This window comes from Vicia villosa, linkage group LG5, assembly GCF_029867415.1.
Source record: "Vicia villosa cultivar HV-30 ecotype Madison, WI linkage group LG5, Vvil1.0, whole genome shotgun sequence".
Taxonomy (NCBI): domain Eukaryota; kingdom Viridiplantae; phylum Streptophyta; class Magnoliopsida; order Fabales; family Fabaceae; genus Vicia; species Vicia villosa.
The window spans coordinates 15,153,769-15,178,897 of record NC_081184.1 but is presented as its reverse complement, the minus strand read 5'-3'; the positions used below and the strand labels follow the sequence as shown (position 1 = coordinate 15,178,897).

The following is a 25,129-nucleotide window of genomic DNA, read 5'->3' as shown; positions in this document are numbered from 1 at the left end:
AGACTAAAATAATTTGATTGTTTAAAAGAAAAGCATTTTTGTAAAAAAATTCAATATTTAAAAAGTCTTTAATGGAGTTTAAACATCCAAACAAAGGCTTAACGGCCATCGCCTAAATGCTTAAAGAACAACTTGTACAAGTACGTACAAACCCTTCTTTCCATTATAGATAAAATGATTTGATTAAAAGAAAGTGTTTTTTGTAAAAAAGGTGAATTAAATCGAGTTTTATGGAGCCTTTAATGGAATCAAAGTATTCGAATAAAAGCTTAACGGCCATCACCCAAATACTTTTAGGACAACTCGCACAAGTACGTACGAACCCTCCTTATCCATTAAAACTCAAAATTCGATTCAATTAAAAAAGCTATTTTTGTATCATTTTGAAATATTTTGATAAATCCCAAACATACATCTTAAGAATACATTTTTTGTATTTTTTATGAAAATATTCTAACAGAAATGTTTTGGTTTATATTTAAGAAATAAAATGGAAATAAGTAGAAAAAGATATATTAAAAAAAACAATCTAATGGGCCAAGGGGTTACTAGAAAGCAGGCCCACTTGTGAGTAAAACAAAAATCTGGTGCACACAAAAACAATGGGTTGGTGTTGGACCGTATTGGACAGATCCGAAACCACCCCCTAGGCCAAACCGGTTTTAACCTAAACAAGCATTTTGGTGCCTCTTCATCGTGAAAAAAAACAGAAAAGAAGGAGATCTCTCCCTCTCACGTGAATCGCTCTCTCATCTCTCTGCTTCGTTTTCAAACTCTCACGAATCTCTCTTAAACAACATAATCTCTCTGCTCTCAAGCTTGCTCGCGATTCTTAATTCGGTTCATGAAAGTATACAAACAACAAGCAATATTGATGCCCTTATCCCCCCAGAACCCTAAATACCAGAGTTTCATCACATTTTTAGAGATTACAATGATTTCAAAAAGCGATATAAATTAAATGAAAGTAAAAATCAACAAAAAAACCTTCAGGTACTATCTCCTTATGTTTCTTCTCAATCTCCGCTTCTTCTTCTCTTCGGCTTGTGTCTTCTGAGTTTATTGTGTTAGTTGTTGTGTTGAATCAGGCGTATGTATTGTTCTATTGTGCAGTTCTGGTTTGTATGCGGTCTGTGAGTGTGGTGAGGTTACTGTGAGTTTGTTGTTGAAGATTTGGTGCGTGAATGAGGGAGTATGGAGGTGAATCGAGAATGGTTACGATATTGTATGTGAGGGTGAGAAACCGGATTTGAATCTGGCGATTTGTGTGAGGGTTTTTTAGCGGAAAGTTTGTATGGCAGTTGGAGGTTTGTAATGTGTAGGTTATGTGGATGTTTGGTTTGAGGTAAGACTCTGTTTGAAGGGATGAGGGTGTAGGTTTCTGAGTTTGAGAGTGAGAGAGTTTGAAGATTTGCTAGGAGGTTCTGAGTTATGTGTTTGAGAGGTAGGTTTAGAGAGAAATGAACAGAGGTGAGGTGAAATGTTAGAGGTGGTGTTTCTCTATTGTTTTTTGAAGATAATTTCGTGGCTTTTGGAGGAAGAGTTCTCTGTTAGATTGGTGAAATGTGGCCTCCTTTTTTTTCCTCCTCTTGCTGTTGTGATGAGTACATGTTTATATAGGCTGAGATTAGGGTTTTAGGTGTAGAATTGGGGGGAAAATGGTATGAAGATTTGAACAATTGAAGTAACTGTTTTTGTTGCTTTTTGATGCAGGGACTTGTCTTGCCATTTTTGTGCAAGTTTTGGACAGTTATGTGCAGCAGCAAGAAGCAGGTTTCTTGGAGTGTTATGGCGTGGTGGAGAGGTAGCAGCTGAAGGATAGAAAAACACTTAGAAAAGGGGGGGGGATTGAATAAGTGTGACTTTAAATCTTGGACGATAAAAATAAATTGCACAATTATTTTTATCCTGGTTCGCTGTTAACGAAGCTACTCCAGTCCACCCCCGCAGAGATGATTTACCACAATTATTTCTGTCAATGCTGTCAATCCACCTCCCTGCATCTGGATTTGTCAACGCTATTTCTCGGCGGTAGTATTGAAATCCAGGTTGGTTTAAGGCATACCCCGCGTTCACCAAGTGGTTCTTCAAAAATTTATCTTTGATCTCTCTCATAAAATTTTGTGCTATATGCCTAATACAGTAGACATGCTTAGAGGGGGGGTTGTGCCAACCATTTGTCGGATTGTTGTATGCGCTGTCAATAGAAGCGTGCCTGTCTGAAATCAAACAAAGGTTAGGCTGTGGAGCAACTCTAGCTCAGAGATTCTTCAGAAAGAAACTCCAAGCAGCAGCTGTTTCTCCTTCTACCAGAGCAAAGGCTATTGGAAAAATGTTGCTGTTTCCATCCTGCGCGACCGCCATCAGCAAAGTTCCCTTGTATTTCCCATACAGCCATGTTCCATCAATTTGAATAATCGGCTTGCAAAAACCAAAACCGATGATGCATGGTCGAAACGCCCATAACAGTCTATGGAAGATTCCATTACCTTCGAGAGGGGTTCCGTCTTGGGACTGTGCCGGCAGTGTCTCCAAAATAGTAACAGTCCCAGGTGAATACAATTGCAGTGCAGCCAGATAGCGAGGAAGTTGTTGGTATGATTCCTCCCAGTTGCCGTAGACTTTTTCAATTGCTTTCTGCTTAGCTAACCAAGCCTTTCTGTACGAAGGTTTGTATTTAAACACAGAAACGCAATGAGAAATTATTGTCTTCACCTTCAGTGATGGGTCAGTTTCGACAAGAGGAATGATGGTATGACATATCATGTCATGACTGAGTTTTCGATGATCTTGTGCCATATTAGTGGTGACGCAAGTGTGGCCTTGAGATATCGAACGTATCACCCAGGCATTAAATTTCTTTCTGAATGATGCCTTCAGCATGTATCCACACTCCGGGTTTTTACACACAATAGTCACTCTCTCTGGATTTGAGCGATCAGCTTTAAAATCAACACAATTTGCTAAGTGCCAATTTTTTATAGCCAACATACAATCATCCTTCGAACGAAACGTGTCACCCTCTTTTAACTCCTCGTTTGACCGCATATATGGATTGTAGAACATATCGGACGATGGCTCGTCCTCTCCCAAATTAAGTGTTGTGAAATGTGCTGGAGGTGAGTATGCATGTGTATCTGGTACTGGATCCGGTACTGGAACTTGTTCGTCATCTTCGGAGTCACGATTCACCAACTCGTCAAAAACATCTTCTATTTCAGTTTCTTCGTCCATGGCATGTTCGGGCTGTTGTTCGTCATCAACAACAGGATCAATAACCTGTGACTGAGTCATTTGTGAAGGAACAATTTGTTCGACCACTATGTACAGTTCCAGATAATCGTAACCAAAATACTCATGGGTAAGGAACATGTTTTGAACCTCTATGTCAGTCGTTATCTGTGATTGATAAAACTTGACCGAGTTGTTAGGTTCAACTAGGGGTTGTTGGTAAAATATTTGCGAGACTGGTTCTCTTATTTTGGATTCGATTTTCCTTTTTAGATAAGAAAAGTCCGCCTGTCTATTTAGAGCAAAACGTGTTGAGTTGGTGTTTCTAAAAATAAAACCGTTTGTGTCGCACTGGTAAGTCTCACCGTTCATATGAACACGAACTTTGTATTGTGAGGTGGATGCCATAATTTTGATATGTGTTTGTGAGAAATAGGAGGGATGAATGTTTGTGAAGTTTAGGTATGAAAGAAGAAATGTTTGTGAAATTTAGGTGTGAAAGAAGAAATGTGAAGTTTAGTTCTTATAATAGATGCACCACATCTTACACAATACTAATGCATGCAAGAATACATGCAATAATTCTGCACAAGATTCAAACATGACAAGACTAAACCATGCCACAATGGAATCTCGTCCCCACCTCTTACACAATACTAATGCATGCAAGAATACATGCAATAATTCTGCACAAGATTCAAACATGACAAGACTAAACCATGCCACAATGGAATCTCGTCCCCACCTCTTACACAATACTAATGCATGCAAGAATACATGCAATAATTCTGCACAAGATTCAAACATGACAAGACTAAAGCATGCCAAAATGGAATCTCTTACACACACCTTACACAAGACTAATGCATTGATTTTAAAACATGCAATGAGAAAGTCTGAAACATTTAAATGTGACAAGACTAATGCATGCAGGCTAGGGAATCTCGTCCCCACCTATACAATTATGGTAGTCGCCAACGGGGGTGGCGACGACATTGATTTTTAAGAGTTGTCGCCAACGGGGGTGGCGACGACATTGATTTTTAAGAGTTGTCGCCAACGGGGGTGGCGACGACATTGATTTTTAAGAGTTGTACGCAACAATAATTTTTTTAAGTCTGTACGCAACAATACTTTTTTTATATCCACTAATATTATAAAATAGGGGCTCCTATGGTTGAGTTTACACACAGATACACAAACTCCAAATACCAAACAATCACACAAACACAACCATGCCTCGCCGGACAACCATTAGGCCAGACGGATGTCACAGGACAACAGAGCTGCCGCCCCAGAGATCAACATGGCATGCCGAACCTGAATCGGGGTATCGCAGAAGGAACGGACATGTCATATTCTCATCCGTCAAACCTCCCATGCCGGTTATGTTTTGGAATATCTCTTCCGTCGAGCAACTCAAGAGGAGTCTCATGTCTTTTTTAGAGGGGGAGTACGAAGCCGGCGAACAGATAAGAAGCATCAAGAGGCTTAAAACAAGGGCCGATGCTGTGACTGGAGCAACGATAAGTGTCTGGGATAAGGTGGAATACGACATTGATGCCATTCAAATGATGCATGGACCCAATGACATTGTTTTAACCGTAGTAATTTCTTAGATGTTTTATTTTTTTTGGAATGATTTAATGTTTTCCATGTATTAATGTTTTGCATGACCTTTAATTGTATCTTTTAATTAATGAATGAATTAATGTTTTCCATGACATCTGCGTTATTTTAATATATATATATATATATATATATATATATATATATATATATATATATATATATATATACACGTAGTTTAAATATGTTAAAATAAAAACAATTAAAAAAAAACAAAAATACATGCATGCAAGAGTACACACAATACAAAGTCTGAAAAGCAAATAACCATGACAAGAATACATGCATGCCACAATGGAATCTCTTACACACCTATGCTATTAAGGAATCTCGTCCCCACAATGGAGTACACCAAGAATACATGCATGCCACAATGGAATCTCTTACACACCTAGTGCATGCAAGAATACACGTTATACATAGTCTGAAACATTTAAATGTGACAAGACTAATGCATGCAGGCTAGGGAATCTCTTACACACCTATGCAATAAATGCATCTCGTCCCCACGTTTTACACCAGCATGCATGCAACAATACAAAGTCTGAAACATTTAAATGTGACAAGACTAATGCATGCAGGCAGTCGCCAGAGGGGGGTGGCGACAACATTGATTTTTTATAGTTGTCGCCAACGGGGGTGGCGACAACATTGATTTTTAAGAGTTGTCGCCAAAGGGGGGTGGCGACAACATTGATTTTTAAGAGTTGTCGCCAAAGGGGGGTGGCGACAACATTGATTTTTAAGAGTTGTCGTCACCGGGGGTGGCGACTTGCTTCGTGTTAAGTGTTCAACCGTTGCATGCACTTGTCTTATCACAATTAATTGTGGCAGACTTTTATTGCACCAAACACATTTAATTGTGTTTTGTTTTGGCTATAAATAGGTCCCCATACTTGTTCATTTTCTTCATCACCAAAGAACTATCATCAAACTTACTTTCATCAGAACAACTAGTTTTCATCATCAACAAAAATGTCTCTCCTAACAATGGGTGAAGAGCATCGAGGAACCATTGCAAACATCGCCGATTATGTAAGTTTGAGTAAATTCAATTTATTTATGTTCTAAACACTTAAATTTTCTAATAATATTTACTAATTTCAAACATTCAAATACTTATGGTTCATCGTTTTTTATAGGATTTCACGAGATTTAGAACCCGTGCGGGATCGATAAGTCCACCGGACCCTTGGATTGTGCCTTATCTTGAGCGTGCGGGGTTTGGGAAGGTAATTAATTTAATAAGCACCTCAATCGATATGAAATTTATATTAGCATTGTGTGACCGTTGGAGGCCTGAGACCCATACTTTTCACCTTCCTATCGGTGAATGTACCATCACTCTAGAGGACATGTACATGTTATTGGGTCTCAACACAAATGGAAAAGCTGTGTTTGGAAATGTCCAACAACCAAACGCTCTATGTGTAGAATTGTTGGGTGTTGATTTAATAGAGGGTGAGGGGCGACAAAGAGGTAGGGGCCAAGGTATAAAGCTTTCTGGCCTTCAACTAGCTTATCAAGGCCTTGAGTTGAATGAAGGCTCTAGCGAAGAAAGTATACTACAAAAAACTAGAATGTATATTATGTTGTTATTTGGTAGGTTTCTATTTCCCGAAGGCACGGGGAATAGTGTTAATTTTATGTACTTGTGTCTACTTGAGGACATCGATGCAATTAAGACGTATAGTTGGGGTTCAGCGGTGTTGGCGTACCTATATAGCTCTTTGTGCAAATGTGCAAAAAAGGATAGCTGCACATTTAGTGGATGTGCATTCTTGCTACAAACATGGGGATGGTGGAGAATGCCGGTATTAGCCCCAGCAAATTCGCACATTTACGTCTTCCCTTATGCGTCAAGGTAACTTAATGATCTTATTTTAATTACTTCATTTTTTTCCATTATTAATTGTAACTATATTGATTTTTATTTTTGAATGTGTTTAGGTTTAATGCCCTCGGGATGGACTACACCAAAACGCCAGTAAACAAAATCATTTTTTACCGCCAACTATTGGATCGATTAAGACCCCAAGATGTAACACCACTAAATATTTCCATCTTCTAATATATTTGTAAAATTAACTATTTTATATAATTTGAAATTAATATTTTTTTTGTTGCAGTTTCTTTGGAGACCTTACTTGGGTTTGGACCACGTACCCGACCGTAAAGAGGCAGCTGTTTGGACGGCAAAAACACCCATCATAAGGTTCACCACTGTGGAGATGCACCCAAGTGACCGTGTGAAGCTCCAATTCGGCATGCATCAAGGTATCCCTGACCCCCCTGAGCCTGACTCTTTGGGACGTTGGCATCTGGCGAAGGTTAGCGAACAGTGGTACGTAGAACATTGGCAGACGTTTGCTAGAGATCAACGTAAAATATGGGCTAAATGTTCCAACACTGTTTTACAATTTCCTGTGGCGCCGGAAGAAATGAAACCAACGCCTGAATATGTAAACTGGTACAGATCGGTCACAAATCCCGAAATGTTTGTGTCTGCCCCTTTCTATTTAGCTGACCCGCAAGAACAACAACCATATTTTGGAGGCCAACAACAACCACCTATTTACCAACAACAACAACGACAACAAAATTTCCATCAAGAACAACCACCACCGTCTTTCCAACATCATCAACCACCACCAAATTACCAACAACAACATTACCCACCACAACAACAACCACAACAACAACAAAATTACCACCACCAACCAATCCACCAACAAACGCCTTTTTACCAACAAGAACAACAACAATCCCAACAATACCATGTCGGTAGCTCTTCCAGATCACAATTCCTAGACCTCAATGTGGGGGGTTCTTCCACATCACCACCACTAACCCCCGACATGGGCATACAAGAAAAATACCCGCCTTATAACACATTCAACCAACCAACATCACAATACCCCAGCCAACCATCTAACTTCAATACACCACCACAACCAATCTATTTTAACCAAACCGAATCCACCACCAACTTCCAAAATCCAAACCTCCAGGCCACACCCACTTGGAGAAATTTCAACCCACCTAGACAAAGCTTTGACGGGCATGCGGGCACCCGTCTTTCCTATAGCGGGAATACTAGAGGTCAAGGACGGCTCACAGATTTTGTAGACCCGGAATGCATTGAGGGGCCGTCGACTCAAACACAAGAGGAACTAAATAGAGGGGGCGTCGCAGGAATAGGGGAGCACTACCGACTCGTGACCCTTCTACACGACCTATTAGACAACCTGAATGCGGATCGTACCATGGTCCACGTGGCGCTCAATAATTAGGGATTTTATTTGTATCTTTAATGTATTTTGTGTTGTTTTTCATTTTAATGTATTGTGTGTTGTTTTCCATTTTAATGTATTTTGTATTTTGGTAATGTTTAATTTATTGCTATTATTTTTCCAACTTAAAAAAAAATAAAAAAACAACTAAAAAAATAGTATAAAAATATTGGAAAAAAAAAGAAAAAAAAAAGAAGCAGAAAAAAAAAACAAAAAAAAAAGAAGCAGAAAAAAAATAACAAAAAAAAAAAGAAAAAAAAAATAGGGGGGGTGTTGTCGCCGGGGGGTGGCGACAACACCAAAACAATACAAAGGAGGCGCCAGGCCCACTGGCGACAACTCCTAGACCCAAAACGTTGTCGCCACTCCCCCCGGCGACAACGTGTTAAAATTAAAAAAAAAAAACATTTTTGTAAATATTTTGAAAACCTGGTTATTTTTGAAATTTTTTTTAAAAAACTGGATATTTAAAAAAAAAAATCACCTTCATGTCTTAAAAGAATTGTGACATGATAAGATAAATGTTAGATTTAAATTATAAAATTACTTTTGTGAAAAGTTACAAATAATTTTTTTAAATTAATTTTAATAATGTTTAAATTTAATAAATAAATTAAAAAGACTAAAAAGTTAAAAGTAATTGTGAAAAGTTACATATAATTTTTTTAAATTAATTTTAATAATGTTTAAATTTAATAAACAAATTAAGAAGACTAAAAAGTTAAAAGTAATAACATAAATTTAGATAATTTTATTTTATAGAATTCATTTACAGTATTACCAATTTCGTTTTTTTATCATGATAAAGAAGTAATTCTATATATGTTCGATATATCATATAAAAAAAATATTTATATTATATGTAAAAGACAATATTACAATTGTAGCAGAATTATTTTTAAATTAAAAATTAATATTAATAATTTTGAAGTTTTTATTAATAATTTTATTTTTAAATATTTTAGTTGCAATAAACCAATTTTTTTATTCATTAAATACTAAAGTTTCAATTTATAAATTTTATAAAAGTATATCTAATTTTTTTATCATATTTATTAGTTTTTAATACAGTTTAAATTTGGATAAGAATTCCAACTAGTGAGATGAAATAAAATTAATTTTAAAATTAATTTATTTTATCATTTTGTAACACTAAATTTAAACAATATATAAAACAATTATTATATCCTACATATCAAACAATCTTAAATAGAGAATATTTAAATTCAATGACATATATTATTTTGTCCACAAACATCATTGGCAATGTGGCAGAATAACATCCATTCATTCTTTAACCAAAATCTAGAATCTTGAAGTTCTAAATGCTAACCCCTTCTCAAAGAAAACTCATACACAACTCACCTCATAGATTTTTCAATATTGTAAGTTTTTCTTGTACGCAATTGCAGAGATTAATTATTTCACATAGGAAAAATTCCAATAAGCGGTAAAACCTTCTTTAAGAGAATTGATCTCAACTATTGATTTGAAATCAAACGGTCAAGATCAATAGATGCGATGACACAGTTATTGCGTCGAATCCAAATCTCTTATCCTTTATTATATAAAGGATTGAAAGATACACAAACAAGTCATCAAAATCTCCTACCTACATCTTTCAGTTCTCATCTTATTCATTCTCAATCCCTGATGGGTATGGTATTTGGAAAAATTGGTGTTGAGACACCAAAATATGAAGTAATCAAAACCACACCAGATTACGAAATCCGAAAATACGCACCTTCTGTTGCAGCTGAAGTCACCTATGATCCATCACAGTTCAAAGGCAACAAAGATGGTGGCTTCATGATTCTAGCAAACTATATAGGAGCATTAGGAAATCCTCAGAATACAAAACCCGAGAAAATCGCCATGACTGCACCTGTTATAACAAAGGATTCTGCAGAGAAGATAGCCATGACAGCACCAGTGGTGACAAATGAGAGGAACAAGATGGTGACCATGCAGTTTATTTTGCCAGCTAGTTATGGAAAAGTGGAGGATGCTCCTAAGCCTATTGATGAGAGGGTTGTGATAAGAGAGGAAGGAGAGAGGAAATATGGAGTGGTGAAGTTTGGAGGTGTGGCTAGTGATGAAGTGGTGAAGGAGAAGGTGGAGAAGCTGAAGTTGAGTTTGGAGAAAGATGGTTTTAAGGTTGTTGGGGAGTTCTTGTTGGGGAGGTATAATCCACCTTGGACTATTCCAATGTTTAGGACTAATGAGGTTATGATTCCTGTTGAATGAAACATCATAGATGTAATCATAACATAAGCTTCTGTTTTTTCTGTTGTATTCTGTCACTTCTGTAATGTTGTTTATGTTGAGAACTTTGAGTATTTTGTAGTGATAATATGAAAACTGCTTTCTTAGTTCAATTTTCATACAATAAAATGGCAAATGAATGTTCAATTTTCATAACTCAATCTGCAGAGGTTTTTAATGTATGCAATATGATCACAATTTTTCGCAATATCAACAATGATTGTGATGTGACTGCAGTTTATAACATATGTGAAATACGCCCTCTAGGGGCTTTACCAGGACTAACAAGTAAACGGCTTACAGTTTGAAGCGAACAATCGTGCTGCAGTAAAAAATCTCAATATCGTATTCGTTAAGAAAAACAAAAATTGTGTTTTCGTTATGGTCTTACTTTGAGTATGATGGTGAAGATAATTTCAATACAGATACAATACAACCCCGAACTGATAAATTCTGATAATTATACATACCTCAGTAGAGTTTTCACAGCGTTGTAAACTGTAGCCGAGTCGGAGCATAAAACATAAAATTTACATGTTCACTCGCTATTCAAGTTATCCGGCGATCAGTTTCTTAGTGATAACGAGAATATTGAAGAAAATAAGGGGAAGTCTCATATATTGACAAACGTGAATGAGTCCTATGACTTGTCCTTTAAGAGTATTCCTTTGAGGTCCTGTCATTTCTGCCAATGTCCATCCTCTTCGGGCAAGGAACCGGTCCTCATTCAGAATTGCCAATGCATTTGCAAAGAGAAGAAACCCTTCTAGCCAAGTCCATAACACAAGCCAGAACCCCATCTTCTGCAAGAAACAGAAAGGGTGTTGTGGATGTTAGTACTCAGAAAAACTATTACGGATGATAATTGTATGAGAAGGAGGAAAAGCAAAAGCCTCTTCGAACTTCAAAGTAGAGTTATACCGATGTAACCTTCAGTGTTGTCAAAGGCAGATAGCATAAAATAGCATTTTGTTCAAATTCTACTACACTATTATGCTATAACACTTCTATAGCCAGTATGTTGGTGTAACATTTTACACAAAATTTTAAGATTTTTTTGGACACTGCTGTCAGAAAGTTGTAATACTTAAGATGATTCTTCCCTCAATAACCTTACACACTCTTCTCAAAATGAAAGGCATTTCAACGTTTGCTTATCATCACAGCTAGATGCAAATGCGAACTCAAACTAGTAATAACATTCTACTTTTCGAAACAGAATTAACAACAGAAATTTAAAATAATTGGTCAAATAAAGCAAATGAATTCTTAGTCTCATTGACACAACATACTCCATTTCCATGTCACAAAATCACCTTAAACAACTTGCATGATATTTCTGATTAAGAATAACATCTAGCAAAATAAGAAGAAAGGTAATAAGGGGGTCTCAGTAAGTTCAGATTAACTTCAATCTTAGTAAGAAGTTGCAGATTGATATCAAAGTTTCTCAGTAACATTGCTGATCCTAAATCCAACTATACAAGAAGGAAAACAAATCATTTCTTCACATGACAGTGTTGTCAACCATAGATTGCAGAAAGTAGCAATTCATTCAAATCTTGCTGCACATCAAAGCTATAGAACCACTAAAACCTATTTAACAATACTCTGTACTCAACAGTATATCTTCGAACAATAGCGGTTTGTTCCAATTCCACTACGGTATAGCGAATTAGCACTATATCCACCTCTAATACTAACAAATTCCTTCTACCCCTAACAAATTAACCACTAGCCACTACTATTTACCTATCAATTTTTCATTGTAACAATGAATAACAGTCTACAAAATTTCAACTTGTAGAATCATGCAACACAGATCAAAGAACAAACATCTCAAACCAATCAATCCATTAAACGCAAATTTTTAACTTCAAACACACACCAATATAGTTATTTTTTCCCAACAAGTCTTCAAAAAACAGTGAATTACAACATTCTAAGATTACTTCAAACAAGAACACCAATATAAAACAAACCAAAATCACATGCACAAAAAAACATTGCAATTTTACACAAAATACATGGAAAAAAAGAAGACAAAATTATGAGTCAACGAGTTGCAAACTTGATATGCTACTTTACATTACATTGAATTTCTTGCGAATTTCTCTAAGTTAATCAAATGCAGAAGCTATAAATAATTGATTGAATAAAAATAATGAATAATTGGAGAAAAAAAGTGATGAGTTTTTACCTGTTAGAAAAAAAGGAGCAACCTAGGAGGTTTTGAATGTGAAAGAGAAATTAAGAAACCCGCTCTTATAAGGAAGGAATTTCCGAAGGATGATATCTAACGGCTCAAAATGCGCTTGCCAACGCATCTGCGTGAGTATAGCCGTTGGATTGAAGTCTACCAGGACACTGATGAAGCATAACTTAGTTTTTTTTGTAAATATGGATTCAGTCAGGCATATATGAATGATATGTATCACATTAATATATATATATATATATATATATATATATATATATATATATATATATATATATATATATATATATATATATATATATATATATATATATTTTTTATTTTAGTTCATGAAAGTTACTAGATTTTTATTGGTATTCATTCTTTTTTTTTTTATATGCAGCTAATGTTTTCTATATATAAAAGCATAATAATTTATGACATTGTTTTGCAATCTAAATTATTTTTATATGACTTTTTCCTTTTTCCTATTATAACATAAATAAAAAATGTCCATAATTTTTTAAACAGATTGTATGTCATTTTTGTTCAGAACTAGAAATAATTGGTAAAATTGTGAGGTAATATTTGTTGCAGCAGACTCCAGGGCGGTGGTGAGGGGGTTGGCTTGCAATGCTAGCATTTCAACGCTCAAGTCATTGAGAGAATAAGGAATAATGTGAGAGGGAGAGTGAATTTGAATTATATGTGAATGACGTGTTTTCTCTCTTATATAGTGGGAGTGGTTTAAACCGTTTGCGAGAAGTTTGGCGTCTTGTATGATCAACTGTCTAATTGATTTGAAGAGTAGGTGATGCCTCATGGGGTAGATTTCTCTACTTGATGCGAGAATGGGGAACACTTGTTCTTCGAGTTTGCTTCCTTCATATTTCCTATGAGCCTCTCGTCTTGATCTTATTAGTAGCAGCCTAAAACATATTTTCTCAAGCCCTTGTCTTTTGTTTTGCAATAGGAGAGTTTGATGTATACGCCCTAGTTTGGATGTTTGGCTTAAGGAGACAAAGAGCCTTGATGGAACATCACTATAATTGGGAACAACAGACGCATTAAATGTCTTTTTTGTAATATGTTAAGGAGACAAAGAGCCTTGATGGAACATCACTATAATTGGGAACAACAGACGCATTATATGTCTTTTTTGTAATTTGTAATGTTTTGTATGGAATCTTTGACGTGTGTCCCTATGTTATTGAGAAATGATGCTTCCATTTCCTCAAGGTACTAGAGTACTTTGAACAATCGTCGGTGAAATCTCAGTCGCCGGTAGTGCATCTTGTAACACCCTTCTAAACCCCGCGGCGATTAGTCAATTTAAATCAGAGTTACATGCACAAGGGCGTCACAATTAATAAATAAAAATAAACCACATCGGTCACAAGTCATGCATTCACTGAAGAAACATACTAACATAACTCATAATATCAACTATCTCATGTTTACACCGCGGAATATGTTATCAAACTAGCATTACATCATCCATGCTTTAATCCTCAAATAAGATAAATAAAATAGAGATAATGTCATAAATTAGAAACAACCTCCCCCAGTGTTACACCTATCAGAGCATGACCGACGCTAACTGACACATTGACTCATGAGCTAGTCCTCACCGAGTCGAAGCCGCTATCCTCAATCTGAAAAATATAGTGTAAGGGTGAGTCTCATTCGCAATTAACAAATATTATTGCATTATAAATAACAGTACATCAACAGTTATATTATTCACCCAACTCATCTATATCCAGATCGTCCATCGACATACATACACATATCATCACATCAATATAAGAGTATACATATAGTCATGTTATCAAATCCATGCAATTGAATGCAACTGACTCTATGCATGTGGTACCAATCATCATCAATGGGAATCACCCACCGACCGATCTATCATCATCCAGATACGGCCCTGCCAGCACAAATTCCACACAATGGGAATTCTGCCATTCACTGAATCCTCTCATCATCTAGGATTCAGTCCTCTTTAATGCTTATGAATGCATGCAAACATATATATATAACATACTTTCATCATCTCCACTCTATGAGTAGCATCACCTATACTCATTTCATCATCATCATCATCATTACTAAGCATGTTCATATATACATTAACATCATTCAATACAATCAATCATCATATACAAAACATACACGTATTTGCATCAATCATCATACTCAATAAGAATAGCATACATGTATTTTCATCATTCTAAAAACCAATCAATCATCACCATATAGATTATTCTATAAGGTTCGTTTAGCCCAAAATGGCGCATCAAACGGACCAACAGTTAAAAAGTTATGCATCCTTGAACTTTCAAAATATCTCAAAAACCAACAGCACGCGGCGCCATCATCTGTTCGCGGCGCGAACTGAGCGTTCCAAGAATTCCTTGCTCTCTTCCAAGCCGTTCGCGGCGCAATCATCTGCACGCGGCGCGAAACGAGAAAAAGTTACGCCTTCGTGGCGCGAACACAGGTACGCGGCGCGACCTGAGCGTGTCACTACTTTCTGGCCCTCTGCCCACCTGTTCGCGGCGCGACCCTACGCACGCAGCGCGAACCGGCGATTTTCAGGAACCCCGACCTACAGAAAACAGCATTCCATACATTCCAAACTCATCTCATTCATACCAGTCCACGATTTTGAGTCTAAAATAGTCCAATTTTTACGTTTTCATTTACGAGATTCATTCGTACAAACTAATATATCATCATATATCAATCTACACATCCAAATCCCGAAATCTAACCCAATTCTTAGAACCCCAAAACCTAACTCAGACATACAAACGGAATTGACTCAACAACACAACTATTCATACACTATCCATCTATAATCACGATAAGAGATGATAATTGGAAGAGTCCCCCCTTACCTTAGCCAAATTCTTGCTCTTTGGTCTCTTCCTCTATGTCCCTCTTCTACATTCTTCGTGTTCCAATTTTTCTCTTTTCACGTTCTGTTCTTTCCTTCCCCAATTCTAATTATTTTATGAAAAATAATATTAAATTAGTAAGGGCTTTACTACACTACACCCCCTCCTTTTACTAATCTCTCACATGGCCCAAATGCCATCAACCATCATTTTTCCATTATTTTCATAAAATTCATAATAATAATAATTATTAATCTAATATCCAAATTAAATTAAAATTAAAATTATACGGGTGTTACAACTCTCCCCCACTAAAAGAGTTTTCGTCCTCGAAAACATACCTTAGGTAAAGAGCTCTGGATAAGAATCCTTCATCTGGCTCTCTAGCTCCCAGGTAACATTTCCTTCAGCCGGTCCTCCCCAAGCTACTCTGACTAAAGCTATTTCCATACCACGCAATTGCTTCAGCCTTCGATCCTCAATCCTCACAGGCAATGCCTCAACCGTTAAGTTGTCTTTTACCTGTACATCGTCTACTTGGATCACATGGGACGGATCCGAAATGTATTTCCTCAGTTGCGACACATATAATACATCATGCAAGTTGGCAAGCATCGGCGGTAACGCAATACGATACGCCACTTCTCCCACTCTTTCCGAAATTTGGAATGGTCCAATAAATCGCGGAGTCAACTTCTTTGACTTCAAAGCTCGACCAATACCCGTCATAGGAGTAACTCTCATAAACACATGATCTCCCTCTTGAAACTCAAGTGTTTTCCTCCTCTTGTCATGATAACTCTTCTGACGACTCTGAGAAGCTTTCATCTTCTCTCAAATCATCTTAATCTTCTCTGTGGTCTCTTGTACAATTTCCGGACCAATCACAACACTCTCACCAGATTCGTACCAACACAACGGCGTCCTACACCTCCGACCATACAAAGCCTCAAACGAAGCCATACCGATACTCGAATGATAACTGTTGTTGTAGGTAAACTCAATCAAAGGCAGATAACTATCCCAAGCACCTCCTTTTTCTAACACACAAGCACGCAACAAATCCTCTAACGACTGAATCGTCCTCTCAGTCTGTGGATGATAAGCAGAACTCAGTCTCAGCTTAGTACCCAAAGCTTTCTGCAAACCTTCCCAGAACTTAGACGTAAACCTCGGATCTCTGTCTGACACGATACTTGAAGGAATACCATGTAGACTAACTATCTCCTCAATATACAACTGAGCTAGCTTCTCCATCGGATAATCCATTCTCACTGGTATAAAATGTGCAGACTTCGTCAACCTATCCACCACGACCCAGATAGCTTCGCAATTTCTGACAGTTCTCGGCAAACCCGAAACAAAATCCATCGAAATGCTATCCCACTTCCACTCAGGAATAAACATCGGTTGCATAAACCCAGATGGCTTCTGATGCTCAATTTTTGACTTCTGGCACGTCAAACAAGAGTACACAAACTCAGCAATTTCTTTCTTCATTCCAGGCCACCAAAATAGTTTTCTCAAATCATGATACATCTTGGTAGCACCAGGATGAATACTCAACCCACTACGGTGTCCTTCTTCTAAAATACGTTTTCGTAGTTCAGCAACATCAGGAACACAAACTCTGTCTCCAAACCTCAGTATACCATTCTCGTCAATTCTGAATTCACCATTCTTGCCTTGATTAATCAAAGTCAACTTATCGATCAATTCAACATCAGCTTTCTGACCCTCTCTGATCTCTTCAAGAATACCGCTAGTCAGCTTCAGCATACCCAATTTGACACTAGTAGGAGTACCTTCACACACCAAACTCAAGTCTCTGAATTGTTCAATCAAATCCAATTCCTTCACCATTAGCATAGACATATGGAAGGTCTTCCTACTCAAGGCATCAGCAACAACGTTTGCCTTACCCGGATGGTAATTCAAACCAAAATCATAATCTTTCAGAAATTCCAACCACCTTCTCTGCCTCATATTCAACTCTTTCTGATCAAAGAGATACTTTAGGCTCTTATGATCACTGAATACTTCAAATCTCGAACCATACAAATAGTGCCGCCACAACTTCAAAACAAAAACTATAGTTGCCAACTCCAAATCATGAGTCGGATAATTCCTTTCATGTACTTTGAGTTGTCTCGACGCATAAGCGACTACTTGTTGATTTTGCATCAATACGCCACCTAAACCCATCAGTGATGCATCACAATAAACTACAAATGATTCTGTCGGATTCGGAAAAATCAAGATAGGAGCACTAGTCAACCTCCTCTTCAGCTCTTGGAATCCTTCTTCACACTTTGCATCCCAAATAAAAGCTTGTCCCTTCCTGGTTAGTTTAGTTAACGGCAAAGCTAACTTTGAAAACCCTTGAATAAACTTTCTGTAGTAACAAGCAAGACCAAGAAAGCTACGAATCTCTGACACTGACTTCGGAGCTTCCCACTGAGATACAGCTTCTATCTTTGTAGGATAAACAGCAATACCATTCTTAGAAATCACATGCCCGAGAAAACTGACTTCCCCTAACCAGAATTCACACTTCGACAGTTTGGCAAAAAGTTGCTTCTCTTTTAACAGTTCCAATACCGTTCTGAGATGTTCAGCATGTTCTTCCTCATTCTTAGAGTATATTAGGATGTCATCTATAAACACCACCACGAACTTATCGAGATAAGGATGAAAGATCTTGTTCATATACTCCATAAAAACACCAGGTGCATTAGTAACTCCAAACGGCATTACAGAATACTCATAATGTCCATACCTTGTTCAATTGTCTGTAATCCACACACAGTCTCATCGAACCCTCTTTCTTCTTCACTAATAACACAGGCGCACCCCACGGAGAAACACTAGGACGAATGAATTTCTTCTCCAGCAATTCTTCTAACTGCTTCTTCAGTTCGGCCAACTCAGACGGCGACATACGATACGGTGCCATCGACACTGGACTAGTTCCTGGAATTAAATCAATAGAAAACTCCACTTCTCTTTCCGGTGGTAATTCATTCACATCTTCTGGGAAAACTTCTGGAAATTCACACACCACAGGCAATTTGCTACTCGCCACTTTTTCTTTCACATTCATCAATACGAATAACATAAACACTGTTGCACCATCCCCGATAGCCTCATTCACCTGTCTAGCTGTCATTTCCAGATTATCATTACTAACCTCTTCGGGAAAAATTACCGTCTTCGCAAAACAGTTGATATGAACACGGTTGAACTCCAACCAGTTCATTCCCAGGATTACATCGAGTTGTTTCAACGGAAGGCACACTAAGTCCATCCCAAATTCTCTGCCAAAAATGTCAACAGGACAATTCAAGCATGCAGACGAAGTAGTTACTGAACCCGACGCAGGAGTGTCAATAACCATACTTCCATTTATATCAGATATCTCAAGATTCAACCTCATAGCACAATCCAAAGAAATAGAAGAATGAGTTGCTCCAGTATCAATGATTGCAACTAAAGGTGTGCCATGAATGAAACACGTACCTTTAATCAGTCTGTCTTCTGGAGTAGTCTCTGACCCGGTCAAAGCAAAAACCTTTCCTCCCGATTGGTTCTTCTTTGGCTTGGTACAATTCGGACTAATGTGACCCTCTTCTCCACAGTTGTAACAAGTCACACTCTTCCTCTTACAATCAGCAGCAATATGACCCACCTGATCACACTTGTAACATTTCTTCTGATCATTCTTACACTCGTTCCGACGATGTCCTACCTCACCATAATTGTAACATCTTATACGAGCACTAGAATCTCCCCCACTGGGTTTCTTCCAATCAGCAGGCTTACCTCTACCATATGGTTTACCTCTATCCATAGGCTTCTTCCCTTTTCTGTCAACTAACTCGCGAGAGTGAGATGACTTCAGCTTGATATTATCCTCCTCAAAAATCCTGCTACAATCCACTAAATCAACAAACCTCCGAATCCTCTGGTACCTAATACCCTGCTTGATCTCATCACGAAGACCATTCTCAAACTTGACACATTTTGAGAACTCACTAGCCTCATCATTGTTGTAGTGTACATAATACTTTGCCAGCTCCACAAACTTTGCAGCATACTCTGGTACCGTCATGTCACCTTGGACCAGCTCCAGAAATTCAATCTCTTTTCTGCCCCTGGAATCCTCAGGAAAATACCTCCTCAGAAATTCCCTCTTGAATATAGCCCAAGTAACTCCTACACCATCAGCATCCAGTTCGGCTCTGGTTGCTAACCACCAGTCATCAGCCTCTTCAGATAACATGTGAGTGCCATACCTCACCTTGAGGTTCTCAGCATAATCAATGACTCTGAAAATCCTCTCGATCTCTTTGAGCCATTTCTGAGCACCCTCAGGATCATGCGTGCCCTTGAACAATGGAGGATTGTTCCTCTGAAAATTCCCCAATTGCCTATCAGCACCAATCCCTGCTCCTACCGCTCCCCCTCCAAGCACACCAGCAACCATGCCCAGAGCTTCAGCAATAGCATCATCATTTCTTCCACCTCTTCCACCCATTGCTCTGCTTAAATCACATACAATTCGATCAGAACAAAAGTATCGACAAATAACTCGTATTAGTTGCATACACAGAAAGACTGACGCTAAGACTCTGGTCACAACGACCGACTATGCTCTGATACCACTATTGTAACACCCTTCTAAACCCCGCGGCGATTAGTCAATTTAAATCAGAGTAACATGCACAAGGGCGTCACAATTAATAAATAAAAATAAACCACATCGGTCATAAGTCATGCATTCACTGAAGAAACATACTAACATAACTCATAATATCAACTATCTCATGTTTACACAGCGGAATATGTTATCAAACTAGCATTACATCATCCATGCTTTAATCCTCAAATAAGATAAATAAAATAAAGATAATGTCATAAACTAAAAACAGCACCCCCCAGTGTTACACCTATCAGAGCATGACCGACGCTAACCGACACATTGACTCATGAGCTAGTCCTCACCGAGTCGAAGCCGCTATCCTCAATCTGAAAAATATAGTGTAAGGGTGAGTCTCATTCGCAATTAACAAATATTATTGCATTATAAATAACAGTACATCAACAGTTATATTATTCACCCAACTCATCTATATCCATATCGTCCATCGACATACATACACATATCATCACATCAATATAAGAGTATACATATAGTCATGTTATCAAATCCATGCAATTGAATGCAACTGACTCTATGCATGTGGTACCAATCATCATCAATGGGAATCACCCACCGACCGATCTATCATCATCCAGATACGGCCCTGCCAGCACAAATTCCACACAATGGGAATTCTGCCATTCACTGAATCCTCTCATCATCTAGGACTCAGTCCTCTTTAATGCTTATGAATGCATGCAAACATATATATAACATACTTTCATCATCTCCACTCTATGAGTAGCATCACCTATACTCATTTCATCATCATCATCATCATCATTACTAAGCATGTTCATATATACATTAACATCATTCAATACAATCAATCATCATCATATACAAAACATACACGTATTTGCATCAATCATCATACTAAATAAGAATAGCATACATGTATTTTCATCATTCTAAAAACCAATCAATCCTCACCATATAGATTATTCTATAAGGTTCGTTTAGCCCGAAACGGCGCATCAAACGGACCAACAGTTAAAAAGTTATGCATCCTTGAACTTTCAAAATATCTCAAAAACCAACAGCACGCGGCGCTATCATCTGTTCGCGGCGCGAACTGAGCGTTCCAAGAATTCCTTGGCTCTCTGCCAAGCCGTTCGCGGCGTAAACATCTGCACGCGGCGCGAAACGAGAAAAAGTTACGCCTTCGCGGCGCGAACACAGGTACGCGGCGCGACCTGAGCGTATCTACTTCCTGGCCCTCTGCCCACCTGTTCGCGGCGCGACCCTACGCACGCAGTGCGAACCGGCGATTTTCAGGAACCCCAACCTGCAGAAAATAGCATTCCATACATTCCAAACTCATCTCATTCATACCAGTCTATGATTTTGAGTCTAAAACAGTCCAATTTTCACGTTTTCATTTACGGGATTCATTCGTACAAACTAATATATCATCATATATCAATCAACACATCCAAATCCCGAAATCTAACCCAATTCTTAGAACCCCAAAACCTAACTCTGACATACAAACGGAATTGACTCAACAACACAACTATTCATACACTATCCATCTATAATCACGATAAGAGATGATAATTGGAAGAGTCCCCCCTTACCTTAGCCAAATTCTTGCTCTTTGGTCTCTTCCTCTTTGTCCCTCTTCTACGTTCTTCGTGTTCCAATTTTTCTCTTTTCACGTTCTGTTCTTTCCTTCCCCAATTCTAATTATTTTATGAAAAATAATATTAAATTAGTAAGGGCTTTACTACACCACACCCCCTCCTCTTACTAATCTCTCACATGGCCCAAATGCCATCAACCATCATTTTTCCATTATTTTCATAAAATTCATAATAATAATAATTATTAATCTAATATCCAAATTAAATTAAAATTAAAATTATACGGGTGTTACACATCTCGAATATCTCAACGTAGTGGTTCATATAGTCCCATGTGGCAGAGGCGCGCATAAAAGAGTCCTTGAAGCATCATTTTCATGAAGCATTGCATTTCTCCATCCAACGCATCAATCACCGTCTGATCCAATTTGACGGTTATCCCAGTAGCATGTTGCATAATGGGGTTAAAGCACGTCATTTCAGGTATTCAAATTCATTCTCACTCACACATTACTTGTGATTTATCTCATTAACTTTGGCGTTAGAGTGCTAACCTTGTAGGTCATCTCATTCTCCACTGCATCACAAACTCAGAACTTTGCATCTTGATTTTTTGATCAATTCTAATTCCACTGTGGAACAACAAAAAATATTTACATATTTCATAGAATAAATATAAATTTCAAAATAAAATTATACATAATATTAAAATCGAGCACTATTATCAAATTGAAATATAAGAGTATTTTAAATATAAATAGTTTTATCATTATGGTTTATAAAAGAAACAGAACGTAAAATAAATTTGTTATAAAATAGAATTAATTCTCTAATGACATGTTAATAAATAAAATAAAATATACTACTTGAGTATCACAGAATAAATTTCCAAAATTTGAAAGAATAATTTAAAAATGAATAGATCAATGTGGTTCCCATTAATATTTAATTTGAATAGAAAAATATTTTAAACATTTTCTATTAATTAAATAAATATTACCTCTAATTTTATTTAGAAAAAACATTAAAATTCATTAGTATAATTATTTTTCTTAAAAAAGTTACAAAATTATCTTAAACTCAAACTTTAAGAGTATGCCAAAAGTGGTATTGGTATGGTATTATAATTGTATGTAGTTAAATAAATAGATTAAAAAGCAGTACTAATGAATTAGTATTTACACGTTTAAGAAGTAAACACCAAAGCACCAGTGGTCTAGGGGTAGAATAGTACCCTGTCACGGCAGAGACTCGGGTTCGATTTCTGATTGGTGCAAATAATTGAGTGGTGATGACTCTTGTGTCAATTGTGGTGACAGGTTCTACAATAACTCATTTGGTAGTAGGGGTGGAAATAGGCTGGGCCGAGTTAGGCTTTGTCAAGCCTAAGCCTGGCCTATCAAAAAAACCGAAGCCTGGCCTGTAGTCTGTCGTAGGCTTATTTTTTAGGCATGAGTCTGACATTTTCAAATGCCTGGTTAGCCTGTTAGCCTACATAAAAGTCTATTTATTTTAGACATATGTAAATAAGCAATTAAAATAATGTTTAAATAGACTAACTTATTTAAACTTACCTATTAGCATAAGTTCTAGGAGATTATTTATTTAAGAGAACTTATGAAAACAATGTTCATCTGGTGTTTTTATCTTATTTTCACAAGTTTTCCAAGATAACCAAGTTTTATTTATGTATTTTAATTCAAAGTACAAAACATAACATAATGATCATAAAAAAATATTCATATTTATTTAAATAGGCCGGCCTGATAGGCTAAAAAGGCTTTTTTTTAGGGTCCGAAGTCTAGCCTTTTTAACTAAATAGGCTTATAAAAAAGCCTAAGCCTTTTCTATTTAAAAATAATGTGTGGCCTGGCCTGAGCCTATATAGGCTAGCCTGTAGGCCCCTGTTATCGGCCTGACCTATTTCCACCCCTATTTGGTAGTTGTGCGACAATATTAAGTGTGGGGGTGTGCGAGTTTGAAACTGTTTTTTTTTTTTTTTTTGCATTTTTTATTCATTGACAATGTAGAATTATTTTATATTGTTGGTACATATTCATTAATCTCATAAATTAAAAAGAAACAATGTGTATTTTACTAATCATAAAAATAAGTCAATTATGGAAAAAAAAATTAGTCTAATTTTGATAATAATAATAATAATAATAATAATAATAATAATAATAGTTAAAAGGTAGTGCACTGACAGTGTAAAATAGTTTTACACTGTCATCCAATAGAGAATCATCAATATGACATGTCATTAAAGTTTTTTTTAAATAAAAGAATGTTTTAATTAGATACATAGTGGTAATTGATTGACAGTGTAAAAATATTTTACATTGTCAATGCATGACCCCTTTTCTCTAATAATAATAAAATTAATGTTAATAAAGATCATACAGAAGGCAAATGAATAACAAGTTACAAGACTATCTTTTTTAGATGGCAAAATCAATCAACTAACTTAGTAAGATTGAAAATGTCTCCTTTATACCTTAATTACCCTTCTACAAATTACTCATTTACACTAAAAAATTTCCTTTAAAGTAATCAACATAATAACAATAGCTTTGCCCAATTACATACCTCTTCTCATCCAGCTGACATCACCCCACTGCTTAATCATCTCCCTCTCTCACCTTAAACCAATTCAAAAACTCTTTTCCATCTCTCACAAAACATTGCCAACAAATTTCCTCTCTCCTATTTCATATGAAACATAAAGGTTGGAGAAGAAACTCATTTCCTCTCAAAGGTTCCAAATTCTTTTCATTTCCTTTAGGCTTTGTTTGAATTGATGGAACCGGATGGAGCGGAGCGGAATGGGATGGAATAAAATGGTATTCCATTGTTTGGATAATTTAAAACCGGATGGAACGGAACGGAATAGAGTGGTATGGATTCCATTCCATTCCATCACTTACCACCATTTTTCTTACCCTCCAATTTGGGCGGAATGAACAACTTATCCTGTTCCGTCCTAAAATTTCCAAACAATGGAATGGTATTTTCGTTCCGCTCCGCTCCATCCCACTCCGCTCCGCTCCATTCCGCTCCGTTGATTTTATGATATCCAAACATAGCCTTAAGGTAATCCCTTCTCTCAACCTGCTTTCTATTTTCTTAATGTTGTTTTTTTTTTTTGCTTTGACTTTGAATGTTCATCTTCCTCTCCGTTGTTTCTTCACAAAACTACAAACGTGCAGGAAAAAAATTCCCTTTCACTTTGGATGTTTCATGTCTCTTTTTTACTTAATGTTTGTTGTTTGATGTTTGCTGTCAAATGTTTTTAATTTGTCAATTTCTTCATTGTCTAT

At 36.9% G+C, this 25,129-nt stretch overlaps 3 protein-coding genes across 3 annotated transcripts in view; 1 reads left to right on the top strand and 2 right to left on the bottom strand.

The window, feature by feature from the left end:
- Nucleotides 1–9,732: 9,732 nt before the first annotated feature.
- LOC131601380 (heme-binding-like protein At3g10130, chloroplastic) lies at nt 9,733–10,531 on the top strand. Its single transcript, XM_058873182.1, has one exon. The coding sequence runs from the start codon at nt 9,807–9,809 to the stop codon at nt 10,398–10,400; it is 594 nt and encodes a 197-aa protein (XP_058729165.1). The 5' UTR covers nt 9,733–9,806; the 3' UTR covers nt 10,401–10,531.
- A 292-nt stretch (nt 10,532–10,823) lies between these two features.
- On the bottom strand, nt 10,824–12,758 carry LOC131601381 (protein transport protein yos1-like). Its single transcript, XM_058873183.1, has 2 exons — nt 12,619–12,758; nt 10,824–11,221 (listed from the first exon to the last, which is right to left on the bottom strand). Exon 2 carries the CDS (start codon nt 11,216–11,218, stop codon nt 10,973–10,975), a length of 246 nt encoding a protein of 81 aa, XP_058729166.1. The 5' UTR covers nt 11,219–11,221; nt 12,619–12,758; the 3' UTR covers nt 10,824–10,972.
- Nucleotides 11,762–25,129, bottom strand: part of LOC131604272 (uncharacterized) — a 100,168-nt gene continuing 86,800 nt past the window's right edge. The window contains exons 2-3 of the mRNA XM_058876724.1: nt 12,029–12,137; nt 11,762–11,896 (exon numbers count right to left, since the gene is read on the bottom strand). Of these exons, the coding sequence (XP_058732707.1) occupies nt 11,762–11,896; nt 12,029–12,137 (244 nt within the window). The remainder of the gene's footprint in view (nt 11,897–12,028; nt 12,138–25,129) is intronic.